We start from the raw sequence: 15446 nt of genomic DNA on the forward strand, positions 1-15446 counted from the left end.
ATTGCAAGAAGGAGAGGATATGGTTTGAACTAAGAAAGAAATACAATCACAAGTTAATGGAGCGAACCATATCTATGTATAGGCTAGCGGCCCAAACCCATATACTATTTAACAATTCAGCCCAGCCCATTAACAACTAAGTGGACGGTAAGCTCACCGCGAGTGACCACCCAATTTAGTCGTAGTACTAGTACTAGCGCTCAACTCTGAAACACTTCATCTCTTCTCCCTGGATCTCACTCTCTAGGGTTTTTCTCCATCTCGTCTCCTTGAAGCTCCATCAATGGGAGCGATCAAGGCCGATCCATCCTCCAAAGCCCCGATCGCCTCCTCTCCCTACTCCTTCTTCCCCTTCCTTAAAGCCCTACGCTTGAAGACCAAGCAGCAGGAGCTCCTCCTCCGTGCCTCCGCGCTATGCCTCATCTACGTCCTCGCCTTCGCCATCCGCCTATTCTCAGTACTCCGCTACGAATCCATGATTCACGAATTCGATCCCTACTTCAATTACCGCACCACCCTCTTCCTCACTCGCAATGGCGCTCTCGAATTCTGGAATTGGTTTGATTCTGAGTCTTGGTACCCTCTCGGTCGGATCATTGGCGGCACACTTTTCCCTGGCCTCATGGTCACCGCCGCCGCGATCTATAAGACCCTGCATTTCCTCCGATTCGCTGTACATATCCGTGAGGTTTGCGTGCTTACTGCCCCCTTCTTCGCTTCCAACACTGCTATCGTTGCGTATTTCTTTGGCAAAGAGGTTTGGGACTCCGGCGCTGGGCTGGTTGCCGCTGCTTTGATCGCCATCTGCCCCGGTTACATCTCCCGCTCCGTCGCTGGGTCGTATGACAATGAGGGAGTCGCAATCTTTGCCCTTTTGTTGACTTTCTATCTGTTTGTGAAAGCTGTGAACACGGGATCGTTGGCCTGGGCGTTGGCATCGGCTTTTGGGTACTTCTATATGGTGTCAGCTTGGGGAGGCTATGTTTTCATTATCAATCTCCTGCCGCTCTATGCTCTGGTGCTTCTGGTGACGGGAAGGTATTCGATGAGACTCTATGTGGCGTATAATTGTATGTATGTGCTTGGGATGTTGCTGGCGATGCAGATCAGATTCGTTGGTTTCCAACATGTGCAGTCCGGGGAGCATATGGCTGCCATGGGCGTGTTTTTCTTGATGCAGGTTCGGTTTCAATCCCTGTTTTGTGCTTCATTGGTTTTGCTGATTTTTTTTTTTTTTAAGAGTATTATTTGCATTGCTGGATTAGACTTGTCAAAAAGGTGTGTTTTTTTAGCCTAAAATGGCGGCTTAAAGGTGCAATGTTTAGAAAGACGTGTTAAAACATTGTAATGTATGGGTGTTGGTCTGATTTGCCTCTCGTGCGGGAAGATCCACCACTGAAGTACCTGGTTTTCATTGCATTTAGATGTTTAAGTTGAACTTGTACTGATAATGTGAATTCTTGTTGTGCTATATGTTGTGGTTCTCATTTAAAACCTGTAAATCTAACATGGAGTCTTTTTTCAGGTGTTTTACTTTTTAGACTGGGTGAAATATTTACTGAATGATCCTAAACAATTTCATGCCTTTCTGAGAATTACTTTAACTTGTGCCATAAGTGTGGGTGCTCTCGCTCTTGGAGTTGGGACGGCATCTGGTTATATCTCTCCATGGACTGGCCGCTTTTATTCCTTGCTTGATCCAACTTATGCTAAGGACCACATACCCATCATTGCATCTGTTTCAGAGCATCAACCAACAGCGTGGTCATCTTTCATGTTTGATTTCCATATTCTCTTGTTTCTATTTCCAGCTGGCCTGTACTTCTGCTTTAAGCGATTGTCAGATGCAACAATATTTCTAGTCATGTATGGTCTTACTAGCATGTATTTTGCTGGTGTGATGGTTCGATTAATTCTTGTTGCTACACCTGCTGTTTGCCTCATCAGCGCTATTGCAATATCTGCGACCATAAAAAATCTCACATCTCTACTACGCACAAAGAGTAAGGCGTTACAGTCAAGTGTCAGTAAAGGAGCAGCTAGTCTGAAGGCATCAGCTAAGGTAAGGAATCACATTTTGCAGCATGTTGTTCGCATCGGTGTGGATTCTTTTAATTCTTTATTCATCTTTGACAATGCAAATTTGGGGTTTCGTTGGACATTGCATAATTGGCATTCAGTGATATTATTTAGGGACCCTTTTTTTATGATGGTCGGTTGCTTTCAATAGCTAATTCTTCTGTGCCTAAACTGGAAATATATATTATCCTAGATCCTGTGGACATTCTGCTGGCTAGCATGTTTGAATTATAATTCTTTATTTAGCTGAGATATTTCAAATGTTACTTTAAGTTTATTAAAAGCTGTAAACATCACTCTTGAAAAGCACTTAATGTTTTGCTTCAAATGCTCTTTTGACCTTTTCACTTAATTGAAGTTTTTGTTAAAAATACTCCAATAAAGTTATTTTATAAGTAGCCCAGCCAAGCGGGCATGTTCTCATTGCCTCATTTGTTTTCATTGTTTAATGGATGTTTGAAGTCCCATAATACTTTAGATAAGTATAAGCTTTGTACATGTAATTATGAGGTGGTTTTGTCAAGTCTATGGTTTATGATCTTTTTTCATTAGAGAAAGCTGGCAATAAATGGGCTGATTAATGCATGGAAGTGATTTTCTAGCTAATATGCCATTCTAGGAGACCATTCTCTTTATTGGCCATACCTGACCAATTTGGGCTGGATTTTCTTACCTTTTATGTTAGGTTGCTCAGGTTGGTGATTTTAGTACAGTATTTACAACGTTGTCCTCTTTATCGTTCAATGATTTAAATAATTTTGTTTATGTGATATCTATGCCTATCATTCTTAATCTGTTATTTATTTGATGAATATTAAGTCTGATTCAGGAAGGTTGTTAATTGGTGCTATTATTTTTTTGGGCGCGTATCATTCATGGGTTTTTATTAAAAGATATGCTTAAAATTTGTCTAATCTATGTGGATCTGACTTTAACCTGCTTTCCTGGCAGGCTTCATTTGACCAGGCTCTGCCCTTCCAAAAAAATGGAGCTATTGCTTTGCTCTTTGGCGCCTTTTATCTACTCAGTAGATATGCCATACATTGTACTTGGGTCACATCTGAGGCTTATTCATCTCCTTCTATAGTCTTAGCTGCACGAGGTGCTCATGGTGGCAGGGTAATTTTTGATGACTACCGTGAAGCATACTTCTGGCTTCGTCAAAATACCCCTCAGGATGCCAAAATCATGTCATGGTGGGACTATGGTTACCAAATTACTGCCATGGGAAATAGAACAGTGATTGTTGACAATAATACTTGGAACAATACACATATTGCCACTGTTGGCCGTGCCATGTCATCATATGAAGATGAGGCTTATGAGATAATGCAGTCACTTGATGTGGATTATGTCCTTGTTGTGTTTGGAGGTGTTACTGGTTATTCTTCTGATGATATCAATAAGTAAGAGTCTAGTTCTAATTTGCATGTGTTTCTTTATGCATTTGCAACCTCCCACATGTATTTTAATTGAATTTGTAAGCTATCATTGAGCCATTTTTTTCTCACACAACCTGTGTGTTCATGCCCCTGCTGATATTTGGTTCATTTTGGCAGATTTCTGTGGATGGTGCGTATTGGCGGTGGAGTTTTCCCAGTGATAAAGGAACCTGATTATCTTGTTAATGGTGAATATCGTGTTGATAAGGGGGCGGCACCAAAAATGTTGAATTGCCTTATGTAAGTATTGATTATTGGTGATTGTTGTGAACTTTGTGATAAAAAATTGCTTAGTACAGTTTTTTTATCCTGTCATCTTTGGCTAGATCAGTACATAGATAGGCAAAATAAATAAATAGAGTACTTGTACGTGCTATTTAGGTGATATTAAGGATGACAGATCTCTCATCTGTAGCATCTACTTGGTAGGTATCTATTTTTTTTCCAAGCTTGGTTTTGTTTTTTTAATAAAAAAATCTTGCCCCGTAGTCCATCATCATCTGTTATTATTTTTTCAATTACTAGACCTGCTGTCTGCTCTGTGATATTGTGAGCTGCTAGTATCTTATTATCACCTTCGTGAACAGGTACAAGCTTTCTTACTATCGCTTTGGTGAGCTGACAACAGAATATGGGAAGCCACCTGGGTAAGTTGGGTGATATTTATTATTTTGGTCATTTATATTTGGCAAATATAACTCAGCAAACTAACAAAGAGAATGCTATAAAGATGTTTCTGTTCTTTTTTATAAATATAACATATTACAGTGGCTTGCTAGTGCTCTCCTTCAGAGCCACCCCTATGGTTTTTACCATAACTGTGTCAGTTGAAGAATAGGTATCATCTAGTGAAAATAATCAATTGATTTTATTTGTTGTTTATCATTGGTGATTCTTTAACAACTTATTCTACTGTTTTATTCTTTTTTTCCTTTATGGTTTTTCCTCCCACCCTGACATGTCTTTTGTGGTTTCTTTTCTGATTGGAATATTAGATGCATTGAGCATGCATTTAAAATTTTTGCTTATCATGTAAATGAAGCAGGCTGACGTTACTCCTTTATCCCACTTTGACCAAGTTTACTTCTTAACAATATTATTTCATCAAAAGTTAAATGAAGCTTGTAGTCATGCTTGACCTTGACAAAATGTGTTTCCTGTTTTCATGTGGTTAGTAAAGATTTATGGAACAAATAATGGTGCCACGGTCCAATTCATTAAATTTTACTTGTATTTGTTGCTGGTTATGATGAATTCCATTCAAATGGAAAACATACCACTTGGAGGTATATTAATAAAGTGGAATATGATTATTGCCTGAATGCAATCAAGACGCCAAACTTCATGCGCAATTATTGTTTTGATTTCAAGTCATAATTGTATTGCAGATATGACCGTGCAAGAGGAGTCGAAATTGGTAATAAAGATGTGAAGCTTGAATACTTGGAGGAGGCCTTTACAACATCAAATTGGATTGTTCGTATCTACAAAGTTAAGCCTCCAAAGAACCGTTGGTGAACAATCGTTTAATAAGAGCCTGCATTTCTGGGGGACAGTATCTGAGAGATGTTGCGAGGCTAATTTGGTGCAAAATGCAATCACTTATATTTGATAAAGAGGAATCTGATAGTAGTTGTGGTCTTAGGTCAGGCTGGTTCAGTAATTAAACTTTAGTTGCTTGAGGACCGATTTTCCAGAGCGGCTGGCATGATCTTTTTGTTTAGAATGCTAGAATGCTATTGCATGGCTTATACCTAAGTTATGCTCTTTCTTGGGGTATGCTTTTAGTGCAAATTAGCGAAATTGTATCACTGTGACAGTTAAATACAAGCATGTTTCCTTCTTTCAAAATTGGCTCTCTATTGAAACTGTTTGATCTTTGGCAGGAAGTGTGCTTGTGGTTCCTGCAGGTGGCTGCGTCAGGTTTGTTACAGATTGCATTTTTAAACCTTGTTAAGATGAATGCTATTTTACAGGACACAAATAGTTTATTTGAATTTTTATATAGGATTTGTAATTTTGTTTTGGAAACTTATAGTTGTAAAATTTAATCTCATGATCTATGATTTTAGGAATATAATATTTAAAATGCCTTTAAAAATGACAATTATATACATAACTTAAAATAGTCGCCTAAGAACCACTCTTTACACTTATTCTCCCAAAGAGTATACCCTTTTTTCCTTATTCCAAATATTCCTCTCCACTGCGTTATGTAGTTGGCCATGGAATCCCTGCACATCTTATGGTGATTTAAAATGGCTGTTGATCTTGGAATGCAAATTACTTGCTAAGCTGAAAGCATTTGCCAAATTTGTCATTGTTTATACAGAGGTGTGAAGGTAATGCAGCTCCCAACTTTTTGATCCTTATAATTAGCTATATTGTTAGATACTGTAGATGTACTTGTGTAGTTGTTTTTCTTTTTCTTCTTTTATCTTCTAAACTCTTCCTTGTTTCTGAGAACTTCAGTCAATCCCATAATAGCCATTCCTATAACAAACCAAGTAATACCTGCCAATAGAATCTGTAGCTCAAAGCTGTTGACAACTTCCAAAGCCAAGTTACCACCAACATGTTCCTTTAGACCTGCATGTTTTGCTATTTCTCCCTGCTCAAATCCTACTTTGACCTCTGCCAATGCTGCCATGATGGTTGGAACAATTAGATTCACTGGACTTCTTCGTCTTTCCGGGATTGCAACTACTCTTTCCTGTTCATTTTCCTGCACTTTGTTTAGTGAGGGGTTCAGAGATTTTACTGTGTTTGAAACTTGTTGGTGATGGTGGAAGCACTAGAGTTGGGGTCCAGTATTCTTCATCATGTCTGAAATTCATTGTTGGAGCTTCTCCTGCTTTTTGCTTTGCTGCAAACTCTCTTAATTTCTCAGTGTTTGGCTGTGAGGTTTTTATTGAACTGATTGTCAGACTTAGAGAGGCATTGTTATTTGCGGGTGTCGCTGTTGTGGAGGGTGAATGCCAATACCGAAAGTTCAAGATTGATCTGATCCCTTGTGCAGCTGAATCTCTGGATTTTCTCTGACTTTCTGCAAACTGAATAAAAGATAAGGGAAAAAGAATTATATTTCTAGATTCAATTTGAGGAAAATGATAACAAAATTCAGTTAGTCCTTATATTAAAACATGGATATGAATTTGAATGGTCCGCTAAGAACTCAATGTGCACCGGAGATTTCAGTAAAATGAAATACCAAAATACACACACACACAAAAGGTTGATATTAAAATCCAACTGATATAAATTTTCAAGTGGATAAACATACACACATCATACATGATCAATATCAAAATCCAACAGATGTAAGCTAGCGGGCAAAAGGAGGTCTATTATGCCAAACATGCCATGTAGATGCAATCTGAATATACTGCTTAGAATTCAACATGATTGTCTTGCAGATTCAATAGTGATATCGCAATTTAATAATTATAAGTTAGATGACTTAGATGGTAATACCACATGAATGACATCAAAATCAAGCATATATAAGTTAGTTGGTAGTAATGTATAAATAAAATTTGAAAACTCTGCTCAGAATTGGACACCATTTCCTTGCAGGTTCAGTGCATGACAACAAAATCCAACAGACATAAGTTAGCAGGTAGACAGAAGTCTTTTATGCCAAACATTAAATGGAATCAAAATGCTCAAAATTATACTTAATTTCGTGGAGATTGCTACCTGAGACTCTTTTGAAGCTTTTTCATTCATTTCATTGAACCTCTTCTGAAACTTTTTCATATCCACAAAGATATTGGAGACAGAAGCTCCTACCGAATTACCAGCTGTCAGCCTTACTGGCCCTCTTGGCTGCTTAGACATGAGAAACTCAAGCACTGCAAGGTCTGATCTTTCAACCATCCTAGTGAACCACAGAATAAAATATGGAAGAAAAATCATATGAGCTACTTTGGCTAATAAGCTCACTCAACAAACTACATGTTTGTACTGAACAAACGACATATGTTTGTTTCCCATGTTGTATGAAAATGAAATATCAGTATACATGAGTATTTTCGGGGTACAATTTTATTGGCAATCTGTTCTTACAAAGTGGTAAAAATTAATCCAAATTTTCAATTTTTTTTCTCGGTTTTACTATTTTCTTTTTCAATTTTCTAACAAACTTTTATTATACCAATTTGTTCCCAACTAATAATTTTATTTCAATTTTACGCCACATCCATACAATGCTAAGTAATCAAGCAATCATATAATTATTCCTTTCTAATTTATTTATTTATTTATTTTTGTTGGTAGTTGATCTACAAAAATGAAAATAACCAAATTTCACAAAGTTTAGGGGCATAAATAAACTATCTTGTAATCTTAAAAGAAAATGGGCTCATCCATAAGGATTGTACAAATTTTCATTGAGACTACACCTTAGGCTTTCTACAATTACAAGAATGCCATTGGCTCTAGAATTATCACTTATAACAATTCTTTTAATTTTTGTTTTACATACTACCCCTTACTAATATTATATTTACAAAAAGAGCCATATAGTTTTCTAAGCAATTTTTAAAGATTAAATGGGCACCAATTTTCATTTACTTTTACCTTCACAGTATATAAAATCACTTTAATTATAAAAATTAAAAATTAATATAATTATATCTGTCCTTATATTCTTCTACAGATAAACCCAAATATTTACAATATTGCTAAAGCCCTTATATTACTCACGAATGTTTTAAATTAACATATTTAGGTAAAGCAAAAATTATTCCAACATATAAATATTATAATTGTTTAAATGATCATTAAAAAATAATAATAGTTATAGTTTATTAAAATAATATTTGATACAAGTTAATCAATTAATTATTTTGTTTAATTTAACATCTAACACAAACACATATCTTTGAAAAAAAAACATATTTTTTGGCTTTAGCATTTTTAGCCCCATAATTTTCATATTTGATTTTATTAAGAATAGTATTGTTATAAACTTTTATTTTTTTTTTAATTATGTATATATATATATATATATATATATATCAAACCAAAAATGATTTTTTTAACAAAAAACCAAAAACTATTTTGAAAAAAAATAGCAAACAGATAGAAAACTTCTGAAACAAACACCAAAGGATTGAAAGCTAGGGTTTGAGAGAATTCTTATCATTTTTTTTAATAAAAACCAAAATTGATTTTGAAAAAATAGCAAACAACTAGAAAACTTCTAAAACAAACTCCTACGGATTGAAAGCTAGGGTTTGAGAGAATTCTTACTAAAAATGTAGTAAAAAAACCAAAAATGATTTTGATAAAATAGCAAACAACTAGAAAAGTTCTGAAACAAACTCCAACGGATTGAAAGCTAGGGTTTGAGAGAATTCTTACGAGATGCAATCCACTGGGCACGTCTGGATAGCTTCGAGAATCTTCTCCTCTGGATCACCCCACTGCGAGACCACTCGAGCTCGCCCGTAAGCAGCTTCAATGGCGAACGTTTTCCTTGCAGACAGCGCACACTTCAAGCATCCAACGCACTTCACTTCATCGACAAACACCGCTCGCTCTTCACTCTCCGATCCAAACCACGAAGAGTACATCGGACTGCCGGTGAACCCTCGGAACTCCAGCAGCTTCGATTGCTCCTGCAGCACGATCAAACCTTTGAAAATTGAAACCCTAATCACTACTTGTTTTCTATAATTTTCTCTTTGCGGCATTTGATCGAACAGGTGGTGTGCACGGATTGACCTGATCGTAAGCGAAGCGAGAGATGGGATCGGAGAGGAGGGAGTAGATCTCGTTGAGCACGATGGCCATGTCGTGGCCGGCGGGGCCAGCAATGTCCGGATGGCACCGCTTCTGTAGAGATCTATAGGCGCGCTTTATCTGGGATTGATCGGCGGTGGAATCAATGCCGAGAAGATCGTAGAGGTCGTACCCGGCGGTGGATGCGAAGGAAGAAGGAGAGGAGGGTTTGGAGGCGCATCGAATGGAAGACGAGGTGGTGTGGCGGGGTGGGCATGGCCGCCTCTTCGTGAGGGAATGCAGCTTGTTCCCGGGCTTAAGGGAGGAAGGTGGGGCGATGTTGACGAGGAGTGAAGAGGAGGAAGACATTGTTAGGGTTTCAGTGGTTGAGATCGAGAGAGAGAGAGAGAGAGATGAAGAAGATGGAGGATGGAATCCGGATATTTGTCAGGTCAGGGAGATATTTTTCGCTTTGATTTTTGCATGGCAAAGAGAAAAAGTACTGAAAATATCTTCCTTTTTAGATTTTTTTAAATTTTTTTTTATTTGACGGTTTTGACCTCAATACAAAAGATATTAGTGAATTGAGTTTAAATCATGCTGAATGTAATGATGGTAATAAATTTTTGATTGTGAATGTTGACTTGTAACATATGTTGTATTTTTTGAAAAAATTATAATTTTTAAATTTTATAGTTTTACGAGGTTGATTGAATTTTATAGAAATCGCTAAGGAAATGCCTCTAAATCATTTGAAATTATATATATATATATATATATATAATACTAAAATATATGGGCAACATATGTTGATAAATTAAAAATAATTATAGAAGTTTAAAAATTATCATTTTTAATAGTGAATTGATACTTTATTAGTTCGAGTGTCATTAGACTCATCACCTTGCGTAATTGTTTATTTTTAATTCTTAGTCTTCATATTTTTTTATAATTGTTTTCACTTTAACTCTAATTTTTATTATTTTAATTCAAAAAATATTATTTTATTTATTGAACTGATGCTATACAAGTCATGGTATGAGAATCTAATACTTTTAGAAGTATATAAAATTTTTAAATTATAATAAAATATTAGTTATTCCATCCAGGCATACATAATGAATTTTTTTATCCTCAACCATATCAACTCCCTTTTTCTTCTTTTGGTTCTCATCCACATCTTCTCTCATGGACATCCTTCCGTGTTGTTTACAAACGTCCGCCCATCGCTTTGTATTGTCTGTTCTACACTATTCATTTCTCTGCTCCTTCTTTGTGTTTTGCTTCTCTCTCTTTTATTTTAATTTTTTAAATTTTTTCTTTTTTTAATGGACGTTTGTAATTAATGTTTTACCTAATGTATTTATATTCCCAACTTTATTCAAACCAATACTTTTTTGTTTTTTATTTTTAATCACCAGTAGAATTTAAACCTGAAATACCAAAATTATATATATTTATATACATATATATGTATGTATATAAATATATATAAATTTTAAACCTTTCTTTTGAACAGGGAGAAGAATGAAACATCAAAGTGATGTAGGTGAGATCAAATTTTCAAAAGAGAACCTTGGATTTTATTTATCAAAATATTTTTATTTTTAAAATTAGAAAAGGACCATAAACTCAATTTTATTTGAAGGCGTGTCAAGGTTAACTATCAATTTCTCTAAAACATATTTGTATTCCACCAAAACTAATCGATCGCTAGAGGTTAAGATGGCATAAATGATAGGTTGTACAACTGCTCTCCTTTCCCCTGCCAATATCAAGAACATGGCCTAGACGTTAGGACTAGGAAAAGCTTGATCTTGACGATTAGGATGTGTTTGTTCTTTGGAAAGCTAGTTTCTTCTCACCAGGGCTAAACTAACTTTGTTTAACTTAGTCATATCTGGTGTTACCCACATATTGGATGTCCCATTTCAAACATCCACTTTGGGTTGTCAAATAAATTGATTAGATTAGAGGAGATTTCCTCTAGTCTAAACTAGACATTGAGAAGCCAAGATGTTGATTAGTTAACTGGAAGCATCTCTGTAAGTCACGAGACCAAGGTGATTGGGGCATCTTGGATTTGGAGCAGTTCAATCTCGCTCTCTTGGGGAAGTGGTGATGGAAACTAATGACAGATGATTATTGGTGTGGGTTCAAAGTCATCTGTAACAACTATAGAGACTACAACGTTGCCAGGTGTGTGCCCTTCAAGCCTCATAGGAGGAAGTCTTACTTTTGGAATGGAGCCCTCAACTATTGGCTCGCTTTTCAGGGTGTGCATTGATTGCACAATACGTGATAGGGCCACCAATTTTTTTTTTTTTTGCTTGACTAGTAGTTTTGAGGGACGTGTACCCATGAATATCAACCCACAGACTTTTAGGACCTCCCATCAACAGTGGAGAGCAGTAAAAGATCTTGCCCATTTGATGAACACAACCACCTTTTAACCTGGATCTGAAGGCACCATAATATGCAGACAGACTCAGCAATTACAACAGTGGTGAAGGAGACTCCAAAAGATGGTGCCTCACTTCTAATAGCAGATTCTCCGTCAAATAATTCTACAATTTCTTAAATGATCGAGGTTTGAGATGCTAGATATCTTGCCTTTTTTGGAGAAGTGCATGCCCACGTAGCATGGAAAAAAATTCTTACACTCGATAACTTAGCTAGGAGAAGATGTAACAAACTCCCACGAGTCTGTGACTATAACATGTATTATTTGTCATTTGGCATATGAAATGACATATCACATGTTTTTTGCATTGTCCCTTAATTATGCATGCTCGGGCCCATTTTGGTCATAAATGTGGCTATTTTGAACCAAAACCGTGGAACCGAACCAGAACTAAACTGGAAAAAATTGAACAAGAACCATCAAAACTGTAACCGTCCTAAAACCTGAACCTTCATACAAGGTTCAGTTCCGGTTTCAGAGTTTGAAAACCGTTCAACCAGCAGTTTAAATTGGAGGTTTAACTAAATTACTTATTGGTTAGACAACTTAGACACTTAGACTTGTTTGTGATCTGGCTAGGGTTCCATCCTTCCAGGTTATGTGAGGTATTTGCTTTATCTTCTACTCATGATGAAGAAGAGGAGCCTCCACTACCTCCATCCTCCTCGAAATTCACACAATAGGGTAACAAAATTTTAGAAAGGAGGAAGAGACCTAGAACATCCGGCTCCTATGCGGAGCTCGAAGTTTATTTAACAACAGTTTTTGAGTTTAGTGATGATACATGTCCAAATTTTTCAATTCTGGAATGGTAGAGTAGGCACACAAAGACTTTTCCTACTTTAGCCAAGATTGCTAAAGAACTCCTTGCAGTTCCCGCCTCAACTGTCGCAGTTGAACAAACATTTAATAATTGAGGTAACACTTTTAGATGAAAAACGATCAAGGTTAGGTCCAAAATCATTAGAAGCGCAAATTTGCCTTGATGATTGTGAAAGAGCTAGACTACGAAGTCAAGAGGACATTATACACTAATCATCATCAGGCGAGTGGGTAAATGATGGCTCTAGTTCAACAATAGAGACTTCTAGTTCAAACTCCTCTGAGTATGAAGCAAGCAATTAGCTATTATGAAAATATGAGAAATGTGTATAATAAAAATAAAAGAACTACGTGGGCTTTGATTCCTCTAGAGGATATATAGGCAACTTAATATAATTAAGTTCAAGCCTTTTTTTTTTTTATTTCTTCTCCTATTGTACTTTTATTGCAAAATATTTTTATGAATTTATACTTATATATTTTTTATAAAATATTGTATTAAATTAATTCTTGTATTTTTTTAATTTGTTCAATTTTAATTTGAAATATTGGATTATTTAGTTTAAAAAAAGACTAAAAAAAAAAGAACGAAACCGTATGAACCATTAAATGGGAGCCTTTAAACCGAACCAGAACCGAACCGCCAAGAACCTTATTTAGGCAGTTCGGTACCGATTCAAGGTTTCTTTGAACCAGAACTGGTGGTTCCTGAACCATGACCACGTCTTTTTGGTCAACTTCTCTAGCTACTTGCCTTGCCCTACGTATTAAATGAGTTGTAGCGTGATTGGAGAATGTCTATTAGGCCCCTCTATGCGGGAAATGGATCGGAGGACCTCCTAACTAGGGCCATTACATGAAATATTTAGCTTGAAAGAAACAAGCACATTTTTAATTCTAAGGCTTTCCTTGTGCATTCGATTATTGTCAAGATTGATCATATGCTCTTATTTTGGTCATCCGCAATTCTAGAGTGAAAGAGATCCAAGCTTGAAAATTCCATTGCTCTTATTCATTGCAGTTTTGATTTCATGGAATCTCGCTTTTAGACAGCCAATACGAGCCATATATACTGGCAATGAGGTTTCAGTCCAAGACATAGTATAGCACTACACCATGAAAATATCCACATTGGATGTTGTTCTCCAGGGTGTTGTGGGATTGTTGTTTCTTTTATTCCGATGTTAGTGTTTTATTTTTGTGTTTTGTGTTGATCCACCTCTAATGGATCAATTTTATCATCCAATCTTTTTGTTGTTCTCCTCCTCTTTTTTGTATTCGTATTCTCAATGCAAGTGGTTTATCCATCTTAATAATAATAAAAAAAAATCTACTCCGTGTGTTCCATTCCCCATCCCCTCTTTTTTTAAAAATAATGTATTTCATTTTTGTCTTATTATTAATGTGTTTCATCTTAAAAAATTTATATTTGAAGAAAAATATTTGTGAAAATTTATTGTTTGGCTACTTGATATTTTACAAATTGATTTATATAGCATTCCACAAAAATATATTATTTGGCTAATTAGTTTTTTATACAAATTAGTATATATACTGTAAAAAAATTATAGTTAAAAAATTATTTACAAAATTTATTTTTTAGTAATTTAGTTTTTTTATAAATTAGTATAATATATATATATATATATATAAGAAAGACATTGATCAAAATCTATTGTTTGTCTCATTTACTTCTTTTTCTTGCTCCTTAAAAAATATTTTGCCCCCTTTAAAAATTTTCTAGCACAGTCCTGGTCTCGACCATTAGAATAGAGATTCTTGGCAAAATTTTGGATAAATGAGTCACTAAAAGAATTCTTAAACTAAACACTATTATAGAGGGGAAAAGATATTATATTAAAAAATTTTTTTATTTGAGAGTGTTATTAAATTTTATGCATCAATTACATTACTTTAATGTTGTCAATCAATGATGCCTAATTGGAGGCAATATATAGACATATTATTATGTTATATAATGAATATATAAAGTTTTGTAATTATCTGAGATGAGATCTATCATTTCTATGGTAGAAGAGAAAATTTAAATAGTATTTTTTGTGTGTTGTATGAAAAGCTTGGATCTTTGTTTTTTTAATGTGTTTTGTTATATAAAAGCATATAATATTTTAAATGTAGTTTAAAATTGTTTTTTGTCCAACACAGTAAAGAGGTACGCATATAAGTATGGATGAATAGTAAAGAGGTACGCATATAAGTATGGATGAATAGTGTCATGGATGGTTTAATCTTACTTCACCTTTAATTATGAAATGCATAAACCACAACTTTTATTAAAAAAATAAAGATAATGAATAAAAAAATATATATACCCAATTGTGACATTGTGGACCAACAAAATAGATGTAGAAGAAACTTGTGACCTCAAGGCACAATTGTGTGGATCATTCGCCATCATTTCATTAAAGAAAGTGTTTTTGAGCCGTCTCTCTAATTTCCAAAGGTGTTGTTTTACCTTTATAAGTCAATATGTTATCTTTAGCATCTAACCTAACTTAAAAAGGGAAAAATCTCTTTGACTAGGTTTTGGTAAAACTCGATTACTATGAAGCAGGGGCAAGATCATGTATGAGGATTTTGATATTTGACCCAAATCTGACCTAAAAAATAAAATTACAATTAATACCATTATATTATTATATATACTTAGATATATAAAATATTTTAGAGTTTTTCTATTATTTTGAATAGAAAATTTTAATTTCTATGTTCATATTGTTTTGTTTGCCTTGAAACAAGAAGCGCAAATTTTATTAATATGATGATTTTATAATATAGTAATGTTATCTGATGCTCAAATTTTCTTTTAGCAGTATTATTGTAATTTTATAATGATGTTGTTTGTTTGGTGTTATAATTTTATAATATTATTATTTTGTTTTATTGAGAAA

At 35.0% G+C, this 15446-nt stretch overlaps 2 protein-coding genes across 2 annotated transcripts; one reads left to right on the top strand and one right to left on the bottom strand.

The window, feature by feature from the left end:
- Positions 1-203: 203 nt before the first annotated feature.
- Positions 204-5372, top strand: LOC120272097 (dolichyl-diphosphooligosaccharide--protein glycosyltransferase subunit STT3B). Its single transcript, XM_039278839.1, has 6 exons — positions 204-1180; positions 1526-2062; positions 3031-3485; positions 3639-3761; positions 4109-4168; positions 4910-5372. Exons 1-6 carry the CDS (start codon positions 284-286, stop codon positions 5037-5039), a joined length of 2202 nt encoding a protein of 733 aa, XP_039134773.1. The 5' UTR covers positions 204-283; the 3' UTR covers positions 5040-5372.
- A 558-nt stretch (positions 5373-5930) lies between these two features.
- Positions 5931-9717, bottom strand: LOC120271810 (chaperone protein dnaJ C76, chloroplastic-like). The gene is given in 5 exon segments (XM_039278480.1): positions 5931-6229; positions 6231-6574; positions 7221-7401; positions 8889-9145; positions 9252-9717. Coding segments are annotated over 5 exon segments (1422 nt in total). The 5' UTR covers positions 9618-9717; the 3' UTR covers positions 5931-5955.
- Positions 9718-15446: the final 5729 nt, after the last annotated feature.

The sequence above is a fragment of the Dioscorea cayenensis genome, chromosome 11, assembly GCF_009730915.1.
Source record: "Dioscorea cayenensis subsp. rotundata cultivar TDr96_F1 chromosome 11, TDr96_F1_v2_PseudoChromosome.rev07_lg8_w22 25.fasta, whole genome shotgun sequence".
NCBI lineage: Eukaryota > Viridiplantae > Streptophyta > Magnoliopsida > Dioscoreales > Dioscoreaceae > Dioscorea > Dioscorea cayenensis.